Source organism: Macadamia integrifolia, chromosome 1 (genome assembly GCF_013358625.1).
Source record: "Macadamia integrifolia cultivar HAES 741 chromosome 1, SCU_Mint_v3, whole genome shotgun sequence".
NCBI classification, from domain to species: Eukaryota; Viridiplantae; Streptophyta; class Magnoliopsida; order Proteales; family Proteaceae; genus Macadamia; species Macadamia integrifolia.
The window spans coordinates 36,096,435-36,114,091 of NC_056557.1; the positions used below are offsets into that span (position 1 = coordinate 36,096,435).

At 38.8% G+C, this 17,657-nt stretch overlaps 1 protein-coding gene across 17 annotated transcripts in view; it reads left to right on the top strand.

The window, feature by feature from the left end:
• The window catches only part of LOC122085912, a 55,300-nt gene that overhangs the window by 28,206 nt on the left and 9,437 nt on the right, over positions 1-17,657 (top strand). For 10 of the 17 annotated variants that reach the window (XR_006142273.1, XR_006142275.1, XR_006142270.1 and 7 more), the window contains 3 exons: positions 993-1,062; positions 6,294-6,421; positions 11,371-11,445. Coding sequence is in view for 1 of the 17 variants with exons in the window: in XM_042654530.1 (XP_042510464.1) it covers positions 1,048-1,062; positions 11,371-11,445; positions 12,815-12,903 (179 nt within the window). In the remaining 16 variants the exon portion in view is untranslated. Of the gene's footprint in view, positions 1-992; positions 1,063-6,293; positions 6,444-9,544; positions 9,705-11,370; positions 11,446-12,814; positions 12,904-17,657 lie in introns of all 17 variants that reach the window. The other 7 variants (XR_006142279.1, XR_006142290.1, XR_006142289.1 and 4 more) reach the window with 5 other exon arrangements.

Genomic DNA, 17,657 nt, shown 5'->3' on the forward strand with positions numbered 1-17,657 from the left:
AACCCCATTGAAAGTGACAAAATTTTTCTCATAAACAATTTTTCTCAGATTTTTATCATGAAAAACTGAAATGGATAGTTATCATTGTGGAATTTATGGTGTGTTTTGGTTGGCTACTTCATAACTGTTGATTTAGGTGGTTTACCTCTCTCCCTATCATCTCACATGTTTTTCTGGTTAGACTTTTACCTTCTTGATAATGTGGACTAAAATAGTTTGAAGCACAAACATTTGTAGTAAAAGAAGAAGAAGAAGAAACATTTGTAGCAGGTTCTGATTGGTGGAGAGACCGATTGTATGCCTGGAAGCCCAGTTTCCTGTATAGGAATGTAGCTAGCAGAACCGTACTGTAAATGCACCAAACCAGGAAAACATCCTCCATGAAAGCCAAGGGCTTGGTCACTTCGGGCATAATCGTTCGAATGTGCCCAAATGGAAATGGAAAACAATTCCCATACCACCTTGTGAAAATGAGTACAAGACTTACAAGATCGTAAGACACATATTTTGTTCCTGATAGTTCACTTCCAGATTAGATAGATGAAGTTAAATGTTGGATCCCATAGGGAGGAATTGATTTATCCAATATCTTCAGGGAAGTTTGGATGCCTAACAATGTATTGTAAATATGAAATACAGTTGACAGAGTTCAGAGTTCATTATCATTTGTAAAGTAGTGGTCATGTGTTTTGGTGGAGATGTGTGCAAGCAGTTGGTGCTTCTGTTGTATCAACTAGTTGGGAAAATACAACCAAGGATGAGAGACAAATCAAAATAATTCAAGTTCTTCTTTTAGGCTAACGTTGGGTATGAAGTTGGGGGACAATACAATGATAAAATTGATTAATCATCTGCTCAGTGGAGTCTCAAACATGAAGTTTCTTATGTAAGTAGTGAAATATTAAATGATGAAAATAATAGAAAAATTTTTCAGCGTGATCATCTCACGAGCTTTCTTGTAGCAGAAAGTCATGGTTCTTCTCCCCATGCAGTGGCTACCAGTAGTACGTAATCTTCTATCAGTCATATGTCTCCACTTTCTTTTTAATGCTCTCCCACCAGGTATGTTTTTACTTTTATTATTTTTTTCTTGTTTGGCAAAGCAATCAGAAATAAAGTCATATGTTTAATTCGTAACTTGTGCCAGAGGTTGCCTTTGAGTTCTTTTCCTGATGCACATTGTCCAACAAATTTGCTTATTTTCACTAATGCATCACTAACATTTCATATCTCCATTCCATATGAATGTAGGAATGATGAGGAAGATGGAGAGGAGATTGGGAAGCATTCTCTTAGACCATCAAATGAATACTGCCAAGATGTTTCTAATATAGATTCAAGTAGTATTAGTGCTAAATATGAGTTTTACGGTGTCAAATCTGGAGGTTTACTACTAGGAAGCCTTCATAGAATGACTCACACTCCTAGATCAGGATTTTCTGTACAATAGGCGCAAATGGGAAGTCCAGGGTATTAGAATGATGCTTCCCTTGGTCGTAGTTTAAAAAGGCCAGGAACAGAATTTGAGGATTTAGAAACCACCAATTATTCCTTTGATGAACTATCCATATTTCCGGGACTAGTGTGAAAATGTACAACAACCGTTAAATTCTCAAAACAATTTGTTTGATTTGGATGTGGTGAGGAATAACAAACCAACTAAGTATTAGAATCACTCCTTAAGCCGTAAGGAGTAATAGAAATGCACCAACCTAAAGCACGACTTTGTTTAAACGAGGAGAAAGTAGTTTTCTTCCTCATACAGATTACCTAGCAAAAGGTTCTATGCTGATCAAGTGTAGTGCACCCCCCCAAGCTCTATGAATTGACATTGATACTTAATGTGGTTTTCTAAGAATTTTTTTTTCTTTTGACTTGAAATTTGCAGTTAAAAATAAAATATTAAGGACATTCCTTAATGTGGGGAAGATTTTTCTTTTTCTCTTGATTGGTAGGGTGTTCAAATCCGACCATACTGCTTGTTTTTTTGTCCTAATCTCTCTGTCTCTCTCTCACTCTCTCTCTCTCTCTCTCTCTCTCTCTCTCTCTCTCTCTCTCTCTCTCTCTCTCTCTCTCTCTCTCTCTCGATCGTATCATTTTCTGTATTTCAATATCCTTGATGTTTACTTATTCTAATATAACTCTTAATAAATTTGTTGAATTATAAAGGGGATTTCCATTTCTTGTTTGACTGATTTTTTTATGTTTTCTGAGTATTTGTTTCTTTTCTTGGGTACTGGCAATAGGAAATGAAATTTTGGACATTGTTTCCACTATTTTGGCTTTAAACTGGAGATGGCATTGAAATAGAGGTTATAAAACTTTTAATCAAATAACTCATTCCAATATCCTTACATTTTTTTTTGTTGCTCATTCAAATCTTACAAGCTTATATTTATTGAACTAGAATAATAAATGCTAGATACAAAGAAAAATACCTTTTGCTAGCAAAGCTTCTGGATTTCCTTTGATTCTACCTTGCACTCTTCATATTGCTGCCGGAGAGCTTCATTACAACTTTTTTTTATGGCATGGGAGAGGAGCTCTTCTCCATTTGAAGACTTCCTAAATAAATTGTTTGTATTTTACCTTTGAAGCATATTATCTTTTTTAAGGTAATCTGACCTATATATCTTTCTTATTTGGTGTACCTTGCCCCCAAAGTTTAGACTAACCATTTTGGATGCTTTTAGTTAACTCGGGGATTTTCTTCTTGTACTTTCCTTGTTTTCCCCCTTATTTTATTGTTCAGTTTATGAGGTGGTCATGCTAGTTTGGTGATGTTATGACTTCTATATTATTTCAGATTCTTAAGTTTACATATTTTATTTGAACCTAGAATCTTTGTAGAGGGATGAATTTTACTGAATGAATCTATATGGCTATCCTGATCGAATGATTGCCAATTCTATCCCCACCTCCTCCTACACCAGGAAAAAAAAACTTTTGTATGATTAATCCTGTTTGCTTTATTTATTGAAATGACTACTACACTCACACCATTCTCTGGGTTCATCTGGTGATATTAACATCTTTGAACAGGGAGATCTTCCATAAGCTTAGTCAATGAATCCAAAAACTTCTTTTTTGAATCCGTATGCAGCATCTTAGATACTTCTCTCCAAATGAGAGGAGAAACATAAAGCATTTGAGATAATTGCTGGACATCCGGAGAGTGGTAATGGAACTGTCTAGTCTTGATGTCCAGCTGAGAACCAACAAGTGACAAAACATAACTAGATCCGAGGAGAAACTTCTCTTGCCTTCAACATCCATGGCATTGAAAAAAAGAAAAAAATGAAGTACAACTCTTGAACCTTTATTAAAAAAGATGATGTTACTTGCTTGTGATTATGCATTTTATGGGCATTTCAAGTTCTGATTGACATAGATCTTATTCATTACATTAATTTCTATTGGTCAATTAAATTCCAGGGATCTTATGTGTTTCATCTGCTTGGTGGTCTTAGTTGGATTTATTTGTACAATATATATATATTCATTTGTATGTATATGAGTGTTGTGTCTTATTTTTCTGTTGCTGATATTATTACATCAATGTTGTAGCTGGATTAGAAAAATAAGAGCAAAGATTGCTTTCACAATATATTATGCTCTACGCAACAATAATCAATGGCAATTGTATATGAATAAAGAAGTAATAAAGTTGTTCTCTGTGGGTTCTGACTGCTAAATAAGATAAGGACTGTTGGCTGCATTCAAAGAGATGGTCCATAACATTTGTTGGTTGGTAGCAAATTTTGTATTCTAATGGTCCAATGATTAAGGATAAAGAAATTGAAAGGGGTTGACCAGATGAGGTGGTTGGTGTTGGTTAGTACTTAGTAGCAGATCCACCTATCCCTTTTAAGGTTCCCTTGCTACCATATAGAAGGTTGCCAGCAGCCATCTGCCCTCTTCTGTGACTTAGGGGGGCACTCTTCTAGTTTTTTTACCATGTCAAGTCATTTTGTTCAATTGATGGGAAATTTTATGCCAGGATGAATGTGATTGTAGATAAGACAAAACGATTAATGAAATGCATCTTTCCTATCCCAATTATTCATAGATGTTAATAAATGGAGTCGCACAAAATCCCGTGATGGCTGGCTTGATTATATGATTGAAATCTCACCCACCAGAAGACCAAAATTTGCAAATAATAAAAATTAGGAATCATTTTACCTTGATGGTTAGTTAAAAACTGAACTTTATAAAACGATACATGGGAAGCGGTTGAAGTTAACTGGAGGGCCTTGGAGGAAATAACCAATCTTCCAGAACCAAGGTGAACTCTTTAACTGAAGCCTATTGGTTTGGGAATCGAAAAGAGAGGTTTGTCACAATATTTGAGTGTTACGAAGAGGCTATTTAGAAGGACAGAGTCGGCGGACTCTCACTATCAAAAGAAAAAATAAAATCAAAGGGAGGAGTGAAACTAGAGAGAAAAGGGAGGGTGCATATACCATGCATGCTCGGAGTTGTGGTTTGCACCGGTGGTCGGAGTCCCTGGAGTAGCAGGACCTCCGGAGTTGGCTGTTGGCTCTTGCTGCTCTTCGATTCTTTCTCTCCCAAACAGCTAATGGAAGATGGGGAAGGAGTCTTTTCGATTTGGAAAAATCTATTCCCTAAATCAAAAATGTTAAAAGTTAAATCTGGGTTTTAGTGAACCGAAATATTTGAATTTAATTTGGTTTGGTCCAACTTATTCGCATTTTTTAACCTACTCTGAAAATCTACGAATTTGACCTATTTTTATTTTAAGAACAGATTCAGACAGAACAATTCATAAAATGTGGAATAATTCTATTCGGTCAAATTATTCGTCGAATTGAATAATTGGGATCGGACAAAAAAGGGCCAATCATTTTATGGTTCTCAAGATTCATGGTCACACAATCAAGCGATATGACCAAAAAATAGAGAATCATGAAGATTCTGAGATGGATCTGGCCTATCTTGGTGTCATGTTTCCTGGTAAATGAGGGTGACCCAGAAGCAACAATTTAAGGCAATTTTCTGTTTTGGTTATAGACTTTTTTAATAAGTTGTTTTTACTGGCATTTTTCTTTTTTGTGGTAGTGTGAATGTTTTGAAAGTCTGATCTTTTTGTTTTACCTTTCTTTTCCTCTTTTTCTTTTTTATCTGGTGGTGCATATTTTCAACTTATTAAGGGGGGTGCCATCAATATTATCTCTTCTATATTTTTATTGCTTTGCATTTGCTTCTTTCAGGCAGTTTACATATTTAATATTATTGAGTAGAATCTCCTTTTTATTGACATTGTTTGTTGACATCCAAAATAAATAATCAGTCTTTTTAACTTAATTCTGCCATCTTTTTTATTTCAGACCACAGTCGTAAAAAATGTATTACAACTGAACAGATTCATTCCTATTGATAATGATTTGTTATCTACCTTATTTTCATGTTTGTTTATATGTTTTACATAGTTTAGTTCTTCTGATTTCCGATTGAAAAAAAAAAATTCCATATCCTGGTTGATCATTATATGAGTGAACTGTTTACTCTGTTTGTAGGTCTACCTACATATGTTTCTCAACATCTTCCAGGCTCCTTTGATATTGGTGATGTGTGAGTTTTAAGTGTCCAGCTGCAAAATGCATGCATGTGGCACTTCCTTTAATATGGCTTTATGCTGAACCTGTAGAGTTAGTGGGATTTCAAATGCAAATCAATTAGCATCTCATGGGGGAAGGGAGGGCGATCCCTGCTGTACATGTCCTATTGAACAACATGGATATACTAACCACAATATCCAGATTACCTGCTCTTATCTGGTCCTAGTTGAAGGCTCTTCTCTCCCCAAAATTGCTGCTTCGTCAATAATAGTGTGGACTGTGGACTGCATTGTTGTTCATGTTTTGGACTAGCCCTATAATAAAACCCATAAGAATTTGATTAATAAGTTCTTTAGCAAGATTTGAGCTTAAATTCTCTTATAAATTTATGCCCCTATTATTAATCTAAAAATTTGACTAATTATACATTCATTGACTACTATTTATCATATGTAACTACTACTAGTCCTCCAACCACACTTTTCTTAAAAATAAAAAAATAAACAAGAAATTTAGTCCTCCCACTTATTTTGCTTTGGAAATTCACAGACAACTTATATATTGGTCTATTCATGCTTTTGGCTGTCAAAAGAATGAGGCTTTCATGTGTTACAAACAAAAAAAAAAAGAATGAGGTTTACATGCAGCATTGTCTCTCATCTTATATCTGGTATTTCTGTTAACACATGTCATTCTCTATCAATCATGTAGATTAAGTTACCACTTCTTAACTGCATGTAAGCTTGGCTTGGCCTTCAACACTAAAGACATTTTTCCTAGGCTTGAATTAGGCTGCCTGCATGGTGTTTTAAGGAGGGTGGTGGAGCTCTGCTTGAGTGGTAATCTTGTGGATTTATCAGAGTTAGTTATTAATTTTCCCTGTGAATTTCTTCATACATATCAGGAAGTTCTTATCCAAAATTGTCTAGTACCTAGAAGTACTGGTGTGACAGAAAATAGTATGTGGATTTACAAATGGTGCTTCACTTATAGTCATGATTTTTTGCCCATAGTATTCATGTTGGAGCTAACTATGACTCATTCATTTGGCCATTTCTTTAACACTGTTATGCTTCTTATGTTCCATTAAATCTAAAACTTGCTATTGGTTTCGAAATTTACTGAGCAAGTTACAACTACAGTGGTTTCATTGAAAAAAAAAGTTGTAGGAATCTCTTCATATCATTAAAACGGAAGTTGCATAACTTTCCTCTATTAGTTTATTAAAAAACTCACATAATAAGAACAAATAAGTTGTTTCTGTTACAAACCATCTTGCTATCTTTTTCTTTCTCCTACAAAGAACTCTGTGCTGGTATCTTGACAGTGGAAAGATTGCAAATGATTGCTGACATCTCCAAACCTTTGAAACATGGTGGCAATACTATTAGATTTTTCAACTCAAGGACCAATTTAGATTGATCAGCTACTGTGATCTGACTCATAGAGTTTATGAATTGCATATTTTATCAGGCTAGAAATCCTCTTAGTGGTTTAAGAAGCTCCCACCACGAGAGAGAAGCAGATGAAAAGAGATGGAGGGAGGCGTAGATGGAAGGAGGCGCTGAGAGGGAGAGAAACAAGAAAGAGAGAGAGATGGAAAAGAAACTAGCCCCAACTTAGACAACACACTAGAAAGAAAAAGGGAAAAACCTAACTACAACATGGAGACCAGCCCTGACCTCAATGAAAGCACGCAACCCAGATGCTCACCAAATCATAACAAGATGAGATGATGGAGAACATGACTACGAATTTCTATACTAAAAGGCAAAATTTTTTTATTACTAGGCAAATAATAGACTTTGTTGGGCTGCTTCTTGGTTTATGTTCAAGTGTGTTAGGGTTCAAGTACGGCCACCGGTCGACCAACTCCATTCCGACTTTGGGGTTCGTGTGCGTTACTGTCCTAGACACGAAGCAAACCAAACATCTATACGTGTCGGGAATATCAGGAGGGACCACTTGGGTCACCCCAAAAAGGTACAGTCAGGGTTTCTCAATGAAAGTAATGTAATCGGAAACACCCACCGAAAATATCAGTGTTGTTTCCGATGGTGGTGATAGAGAGCTCACAAGCCTCTGTGATCCACCGAAAATATGCCATTGGAAGCAGACCCTACGGATCCGGTGGTGGTTCAAAACAGTCCACCTATTTTGGGGCTTTTCGACTCGGGCCCGATTGTCGGGATTTGTTCCGTGGAGTTTATAGGGGATGTTCCTAGCATTATTTTAAGCCAATAAAATCCTGATTCCAACTAGCCGTTTGGGAGATATGTCGATCGAAAGATCGAAACCCTAGTTGGTCATTTGGCAATACTTGTTGTTGGAGCTCACCGAGCTTGGTTTGAGTTCGGTAACAACATCGGGAGGGTCGAACACGCATTCTACTACCTTAACATGGTTTGTACACTAAGATTCCATCCATACCTAGCTTTGTTTAAGTCAAAATGAGGAGAGAGAGAGTGGTATGGGAGGTTGCACTTACCTCCGACAACAATTTCGGCGACTAGGCGGCAGTCGACACTAAGGTAAAACCACTTCCCCCTTCCCCCTTCTTCTTCTTCCTTCCTCTCCTCTCTTAAGTTTGGGCAAAGAAGAAATGAGGAAATGAATTCCTTATTTCTAACTTATGAGTTAAAGTGGACCTTAGGGTCCGTTTAGTTGGACCCTATTCGGACCGATTGGGTTAAAACGACTTTCGGGGCCCGAGAACCAAAACACATTCACGTCACAAGCAAAATGTGGGGGATGATTTGGGATCATCCACGATTGTTTATGACGCGAGTGGCGGGACCCATGGGCATTGACACCATGACAGAAGCCTGTTATGCTCACCAGAAGTAGCCCACCGGATTCAGGCCTAGTGGATCCGGTGGTATATTTCCGGTGGACACTACTTGCTATCCCATAGCTGGTCTTACACAGGTGGTTGCCCTCGGCCATGCTCAATGCCTTTCGACAACACCAATACGTGCCGGGATTTGTATTTGAGGGGTCAGGTCACTTACCGTCTGGGATTGGAATGTATTAATCCCCTCCAGTTAGATTGACACATGATGCACGAACACTTAGGGTCATCTCTTCTCCTTCGGCAATGGGCGGCCACGAGCCAAAACCCGGTCGTGCTTCCTATCTCCGGTCCGAGACCTATCACAACAGTTCAAATTAGACCGAGTCATGGCACAGGTGTAACACTTGGGCTGAACTAGTTTCAAACCTGAGTCAAATAAGGCTGCAAGGTTCTCAGTTTGGTGGGCCAACATAGAGGATTTGATGGGGATATGGGCGAGGGCTAAGTGAGAGTTGGGGTGGGAGCAAAGGGTTGGGGTTAGACAACTCATGGGAATAAGGTCTTTATTGATGGTGACCCCCCTTGGCTGAACCAGTTTCATAACTGAGTCAAATAAGGCTGCAGGGTTCTCAGTTTGGAGAATTCTTGATTTGGATTAAAATAGGAGATCTCATTCAAATCCAAGAAAGTAACAAAAGCTTATTCGCAACACCAAGGAGGAACTCGAATCCAAACTAGGGTTTTGATCTATTTTTTAAAGGAGAAAAGAGGCTTGGATGGTTACATACTCTTGCATCTGTGAGTGGTTTCATACAATACTTGCTTTATCATTCCTGCCTTATCCCCTTCCAATTTATTGAAGTAGTGGTTTGCTAATCATCCACTTAATGAAGTTTGATCTTGTAACTTGTTCCTTCCTCAACCTCATGAGAAAATTTTTTCCTTTGGAGTTCCTTTTAATAATTTGCTTCATTGAAGTAGTGGTTTATTAATCATCCACTTTTCATCCTTATTCCCAGTAAGTTATTTTTTTTTTCTATTTTTATTTCATATTTGTACGCACAGTTTGGGAAATGATTACCGCTATAGCATATTGATCGCTTGTACAATAGGTGCCGGCTTTTTTTTTTCTGTCTTTGTAAGAAAGCTAATTACTCTGCTGGTGTAGGCACACTCCAGAGTGCAGGAGCATCTTCAGTGCAGTAGCCACACAGCTGCTGCTGTCTTAGTGGACACATAAATAATTAGCTTTCTTTCTTCCTATATTTTGTTGGAATGGTTGTCATTTGGGAATTACAGAGCAGATGGATGGAGTGTTGTGCTAATCAGTGAGTTTGCCCGGAAGACAAACATTCCCGTATAATAAGTTGAGACTTGATTTCCCACGGTTGATTTTATGCATGTTTGCAAACTTAAGTGTAAGTTAAGGCTAGGTCTCAAGTCTCAACAACCTAACCCCAGGCAGGATCAATGTGTCAGTCCAAAAAAATAAGAAAATGACCCACACAAAGTTGTAACAAAATGTAACGATATACCCTGGCTGATAGGTCACAGATTAGGATACATCTGAGAACAAAATGTTAGTGACCAGAACTCAAATAATTAACCCACAATATGGTAGTAATCGAAGTTCCCTGTTGTACTGTACATTTTAAAAAAGGGAAAAGAATTGATTTGTTTCTTATTAAATTGTTTCATTTAATTCTACACCTTCTGTATGTTTTATTGGATTGAGGACTTCAAGCCTGGTTGGGTTGGGAAATTGATAAATTTTGAATTAAGTTGAGCCCAAAAAAAAAAAGAATTGGAACTAGATTCCAACCATGATTAATAAGGGTACTACTGAAATAATCACCCCTGTGGAGCTCATCAAGAAAGGTAACAAGGTGTGATCTTCTAAGGCTGTTCTCCTAGCAAAATTTGGAATAAGACCCTTCTCGAATGGTCTTGTTGTACTGTCCGTGTATGACAATGCTCAGTTTTCATCCTAGAGGTGCTTGATCTCATGGAGGATGATCTGATGGAGAAATTTGTGGCTGGTGTATCCATGATCACCTCTCTATCATTGGCAATTTCATACCAAACCCTGGCTGCTGCACCCTAATGTTCATTATTGGCTAGAAGAATATTTTGGCTGTTGCAGTTGCAACTGAGTACTCTTTCCCACATTTTTCAGAGATGAGTATAGAGGAGCTCAGTAGTTGGGTCTTTGTCTGATTTTACATTCAAGACTGTTTGCTTACTATATAGAGCTTAAAAGGGATGTGTATGAACATTTCCTAAATAGAAGTGATTCTGGGCCTTTGAGACATCAGAAGTGGGTCTCTGTTGGCATGTCTGAATCGGTAAACATGTGCAACCAGTGTTCTTTAGACTATCTGTCTTTACTGTTCCTCACCTCCAACCCGGTGGAAAGAACCAATGACCATTCTAGGTTTGCCAATCCATTGGAATATCTGAATCAGGAGCATTCAGAGATCCTAATGACTCTCCCTGACCCCCAAACCTCCTTGGAAAATATTAGAAAACACCATCCTACTTTCACCTTCATATCTTGACCTCATGGTTTTACATTTTAGACAGATATATCCATCTGTACCTATGCATCCTATCATTCGCAGTTGACTGCAAATAAATTGAGCTAGACCAAAAGTCTGGACAATATTTGGAGGTGATATGTCCTTGTTGCATTGTCAATAAACCACTTCATTGCTTCAAGTCATAGTAAAGGTTTGTATGCATGTTGAGAATCTGGGAAACCCTTGTGTGCTTCTCTTGGACTCCTGCAGAGCTGATGTCAATTGAAGATGAGTCCTACAAATGTTTGCTACTTTTCCCCTTTTTTTTCTTGTTAGGAGGTATATAAGTTAAAACACCCATTGCATATTTTTTGCTCTCATTGCATATCTAAATGAACAGGCATATATTCTTCTATCTCTCTCTTTGTTGCTGGGCCAGTTAGTAATTTTTCAACCTTGCCTGGAAAACATGCAGGAGCAATTGATGAATGACCTGGTACGAGTGGATAGACTATTCAAACAAACTCTAAAAGCTAGAATTAGCATACAGGTACTTTATATTCTTCTAGCTAACATTAATATGCATGTATTCAATGCTTAGTTGGGAAAAGCCTAATTGCAGCTGAAACATTTATGCATGGTATGTATCTCTTTAATAAGATCCAATGTCAAAGATATAAGCAAGTTTATGTTTTGAGAACCAAATTGGACTTCGAGCATGAAAGTAGGTGTATTGATTTCTTGGTTCTGAAAGCAAAAGGCGAATGGATTTAGATTTTTGTGAAGCTGAATGTAGGTTCTTATGGCTGGAAGGCTGGAACTGGCTCTATTTATGGTCAGTAGAATTGGGAAGTATGTAGGAAACAGTAGAAGCTGGCTGATGATTGTGCTCCAATGAAGAAAGTAACGAGGCTCTAGTCATGGGCTTTGGCGTGGAGTCTTTAAACATCACACCTCCAGAATTGGCCAACTCTCGATTAACAACTAAGTTACTCCTAGAAGCTGTAAAACAACCCTGCAGTAACCCTCTTAAAGCCCATAAAATTATAAGCAGATGAAACCTGAAATCTAATTGAGATGAAGGCCTAAGGCCATTGAGAAAAGTATTGCCACTGCAGCGCAAAATTTCATTGATTGGATGTATCTTTTAACCCTAACCTGCCTATAGGAAACTCATACAACCAGATGTACTAGTTACTAAGCTTCAACTATTGTCATAAACTCCAGGCCTGAAAGTGTACTATACGGTTCACAGGGAAGAAATCACAAGTCTGTCATGCTACATATAATGCCGAAAATAAAAATAAAATGGAAGTAATTCTTTTTCTTCTCTTTCCTATTCCTAGACTTTGACTCCCCATCGGGAGAAGTGCTTTTAAGTTTATATTTGTTTGTAGGGAATGTTGTGGTAGCATAGTCTGTAGGATTAATGTTCATGATCAAACCCCTGAAGCAAAGCAACATAATGACCTTCATGGTCATCTTCATCTTGAATAAATAGAGTTAGACATGAATTTGCATTGTCGTGCAGCAACCCATGCTGGCTATAAATAATACCATATTTTTCAGCTTTCTATGGTGTTGTGTATATGCACTGGTGTCATGTATATGTACTTGAAAATTTAGCACCAGGATTAATGTTGTTCATGATCAAACCCCTGAAGGAAAGCAACACAATGACCTTCATGGTCATCTTTATCTTGAATAAATAAAGTTAGACATGAATTTGCACTGTCGTGCAGCAACCCATGCTGGCTATAAATAATACCATATTTTCAACTTTCTACGGTGTGTATATGCAGTTGAAAATTTAGCATTAGGTTTCTGTTTATATTTTATGATTCAATTGTTATTCTACCAGTAAAGGTTTGGCCAGGTTTTTTTTGTAGTAGGTTTGATGAATTCTGCTTGTATTACAGTGCAGGTCAATCTGTGGTGAAGAAATTTTTATCCTCATATATTTAGGGAAATATATTTTGATTACTTTGGTCGACCAGTATAAGCTAGAGTATGGGTATTTATGAGACACTTCTTAAGTTTCTTTTTTCTCCCCCTTCATTTAATTGATTGGCTGTTGTTGCATTCAACAACTCATTTCGTTTTTCTGTTTTGATGTTTCTACTGGATTTTTGCCGAAATAGTGTACTTTTTCCATGTGTTTTGTTTGGCCATTTTAAAGGGCTAATGACTGAAGTGTCTGAAATTAGCAAAATGAGCGAAACAAATTGACCGAGATGGCCAAAATTTTGACGAAATGATGTATTTTTTGGGCCGAAATGAGCAAAATTTTGGAACAAAATGACCGAAATATGACCGAGATGACCAAAATTATGTATTGTGTTTCGTATGTCATTTCATTTTGGTAGAAAAAAAATACCGAAATGTCCGAGATTTTGGTATGGATATCGTAGAGTTTTTGAACCATGTGTTGTGCATTTTTTGTTCTAGACTATTGGCGGATTTTTTTTTTGGGGGGGGCGGGGTTTGAAGTGTGGTGCATAAATGGGAAAAATGGTAGGCCAAGGAGGGAAAATCCCCGCTCCCTTTTTAATTGACATGCATACATGTATGTACATGTCATTTGATGTGAGTGTCTGCATGTATTTGGTAGGTTAGTATATTAATTTTTAATTGGCCTCTTAGATTTGAGGGGTATGTAGCTTAAACAGATGGACTATTTGAGGCACTATTAGATAGGCAACCTTGTGTATCAGCCACAGTCAAATTTTTGTATCTATCTTCACTGCATAGCTCACTATTTAGGATTTGGAATCATTTTCTATTTCCTTTTAGTGTACTATTTTTAACTAAAATTTGTGTAAAATAGGTGATGTGGTGGTCAACATATGGAGATTGGAGACCTTATAGGTTAGGAAGGTTGGCTTCAGTGACGCTTGTAGTACTCTTTAAGGGGGCTCAGGTGGGGGACAACAAAAGCAAGGAGGAGGGGATGAATTAAAGATTGGGTGAGGGAGATGACCTGACGGTGAAGCGTGTCCGATGCTGGAGCAGGGTTGACACTGGCAGAGAGATGGATGGTGGGGACTCTCAATGCAGAGGTTGTAGAGTTCGTAGCTTAGATGCTTGCATTGAGAATTTAAAGCGGAGTTATCGTGGCGGAGGCTTGCCTAATAAGAAGGGGCCTTTATTCATTAATCGGAGAAGATGGTGCTTGAGGGGGTTGAAGAAGACGTGGCGTGGCCCTGCTGTTGCTTAGATAGCGAGGTAGGGGGAGAAGTCCCCTATTTTCTCCTTAAAGGGGAGAGGGAGAAGGGCTACTGGCAATGAAGACGAGCGGGATCTAACATAATTTGGAGAAGACATGGCATGGTCCTGCTAATGCTTGAAGAGTATAGCAAGAGTAGTAGAGAGCATAGCAGAGACCAGATGGTTGGAGAGAATAAGCGATGTTGACAATGTGGCAGGGGCATTCTGCTTGACTGGCATAGAAGATGAAAATGAAGTTGTTAGAGAAACGGAGTGCCAGAATGAATCTGTTGGAGAAGATGATTTGTGCAAAGAGGAACCTGGTGATGAGGCCAGGACAAGATCAAGGGGAGTGAGAGGTGTACAGGAGATGTTATATGACAAAGAGGGGCTAGGGTCGGTATAAAAGAATGACCAAGAGGGAGATCCTGCAAGAAGATGTGGTTTTTTATCCGAGAATAGGTGGAGGCTGGAGGGTGGAGGCTTGGATCAGGTGTGAGGAGGACGTGGTCCGAGATTGGAGATGGGCCAAGGAATTAAAGGAGGAATATGATAGGCCAGGTTAGAAACAGGGCTAAGCTCAGAGGGTAAGTTAGGAATCTTTCAGAGGTAGGGAGGGCTGAAGTTCGAAGAGAAAGGTTTGACCATTGGGAAGGCAAAGGGTAAAGATCACTTCCTTCGATTCCTCTAAAAAGTAGGAGATCAGGATTTGTAGACGAGGAGCGAAAGGAAGACAAGAAAGGAGAAGAATGGAGGCTAAGTCAGAGGAAGGCAACGAATATTGGTTGGAGCCAACAAGGCTAGGGCCGGAGACCACAGGGGGGCCAAAAGTGTTGTGACTTGCAGGGCGGAGGCTACAAACTGATGGTCCAAGTGAAGGACCAGTAGACAAGTTGTGACTCCCAGAGGGGGAGACAAAGGTTGGAGGATGGTATTAGTGAGGGTGGCGCTTCATACTCCACCTCCTGCCATGAATGGGGTGGCGAGTAACTATAGCAGAGTTGCTGGAAGGAGGGTAGAGGAAGATTATCTGCTAAGTTTAAGGTTAGTCAGAAGGACCGTCGTCGATGGTGGAGGGTATAATGGAGGGAGTGGGAGCAACAAAAGTGGAGTGGATGACCATCATTTCATCAGGAGTCGGAGGTGAGAACAGTAGTTCTCTGAATGGTGACAAAAAATTTTGCATGCCGAGCAATGAGGAGGAACCCAATCGTAGCATATTTCCTGGTGCAAAGCATTTCCTTCACCATCCATGACCAGCACAGAGGTTGGAGGAGGGATTTATGCTGAAAATTCAATGCAGATATCTCTCGTAAGAGTGTCGTCGAATCCTCTTGGCTCTAATATTAGTGAAGATAGGCTTGCCCACAACTGAGCCTATAATGCCTAGTTCTTGCACCAAAATTGCAAAGGAATTTTAGGGAGGGAAATCCACAAAGGAATGGAGCAGTAATCTAATTTGTGAAGTTGCATAAAACAATTCCATTGACGTAGGAATTCCGGTTTGTTGCCAACATGCTATGGACCTCTTTCCAAAGCCTTGAGCATATCTTATTCCATTGAGAAATTAAAGAAGTTTACTCCATTTTCCAAAAGGTATGTCACCATAGGTCCTTGAGCTTTCCATTATTTGCTAAGAGAGCTTTTGACTATGAGGATAAGAGGATCTTTTGAAAGAATGAAATCCCAAGTAGAGGAAGAAGAGAACAGTCCCAGAGGGTACGGAGACAAGATAATCTTGTTTTGTCTTCCACGATGAGCAGGGGGATGGGGAGTGGGAGGACTAAAGATGAGTAATGCGGGAGCAGGAGGGGGAGACCTATCTCTTTGAGAGATGATAGAAGCAACATTGACAGATTTACTCAGGCAGGAAGAGTAAACAATTGTGGGGGAGATTAGGGAGAGGAGAATGCTAACGGGATGCTAGGGGCCAAACCATATAGAGGTGGAGGAACCATCACTTATGGATGAGAAATCGCACCAAGTTGAATAGTTCCGAGGGAGAGAATATTGTAGCAGATCCAAGAGGGGTCAGAAGGGAGAAAGGTAGTCCATAAGGAGTCACTTTTAGGACGTGGAATAGACCCAAGAAACCCAAATACTGTTATGCTTGGAGGTAATTTTTCAAATAAGCTTGAGAACGCCCATAAAAATAACATCTTTAAATCTTCTCAGGCCATGACCCCCTTCTAATTTTGGGTGGCAGACTTTGGCCCAACTCTAAGGATGAATGGATTTTAATGAGTCCGTACTATCCTAGGACATAATTTTCTCTCCCTATATCTCTCACATTACCTATAAAAAATTCTCCCGATTTTCTCTCCTACTAATAACTATCCTAGCCCTTGATTTTCTTTCTCCATCTCTACCCCCAACCCATTTCTCGAATCTCTCTCTTCCCTCAATATCTCTCGGACGACCCAGTATGACTTCTCCTGATTTTCTCTTCTAAGAATAAACCTATAAGGCCCTGATTTTCTTACTCTCAGACACGCAGCAAAAATTCTTCAGATTTTCTTTCCCACTAATAACTATCTTAGCACTCGATTTTTTCTCTCCTTCTCTACCTTGACCCCTTTCTTCTCTTCTCTCTCTTTTCCTGATCTCTCTCGTAAAACCTAGCATGACTTCTCTCGATTTTCTCTCCCACTAAAAACTATCTAAACCCTTGTTTTCTCCCTCTCACATGACTTAACAAAAATTCTTCTTATTTTTTCTCCCAATAATAACTATCCTAAGACCCCATTTTTTCTCTCTAGATCTCTCTTGCATGACTTAGTAAAAATTCTTTTGATTTTCTTCCACTAATACCTATCCCAGCTCTCGATTTTTTCTCTCCTTCTCTACCCCCAACCCTTTCTCGAATCTGTCTCTCTTCTCAAAATCTCTCCCATATGACCTAACATGACTTCTCCTAATTTTTTCCCTCCATCCCTACCCCCAACCCCTTTCTTGAACCTACCTCTCTTCTCTCAATACCTCTCGCACAACCTAGCACGACTTTCCCTAATTTTCTCTCCTATTAATAACTATCCTAACCCCTGATTTTCTCTCCCTCTCTCACACGATCTAAAAAAAATTCTCCCAATTTTCTCTCCACTAATAACTAACCCAACACCCAATTTTCTCTCTCCCTCGATCTCTCTCTCACGATCTAGAAAAAATCTCCTGATTCTCTCCTAGTAATAACTATCTCCTTTCTTGAATCTATCTGTGTTCTCTCGATCTCTCTCGCATAACCTAGCATGACTTCTCTCCATTTTCTCTCCAACTAATAACTATCCTAGCCCCTGATTTTCTCTCCCTCTCGTACAACCTAGAAAAAGTTCTCTCGATTTTCTCTCCCACTAATAACTATCCCAACACATGATTTTCTCACCCTCAATCACTCTAGCACGAGCTAGAAAGAATTCTCCCATTTTCTCTCTCAATAACAACCATCCTAGCCCTCAATTTTCTCTCCTTATTTACCCCCGACCCCTTTCTTGAATCTCTCCTCTCAATCTCTCTCGTACAACCTAACATAACTTCTCCCGATTTTATCTACAACAAATA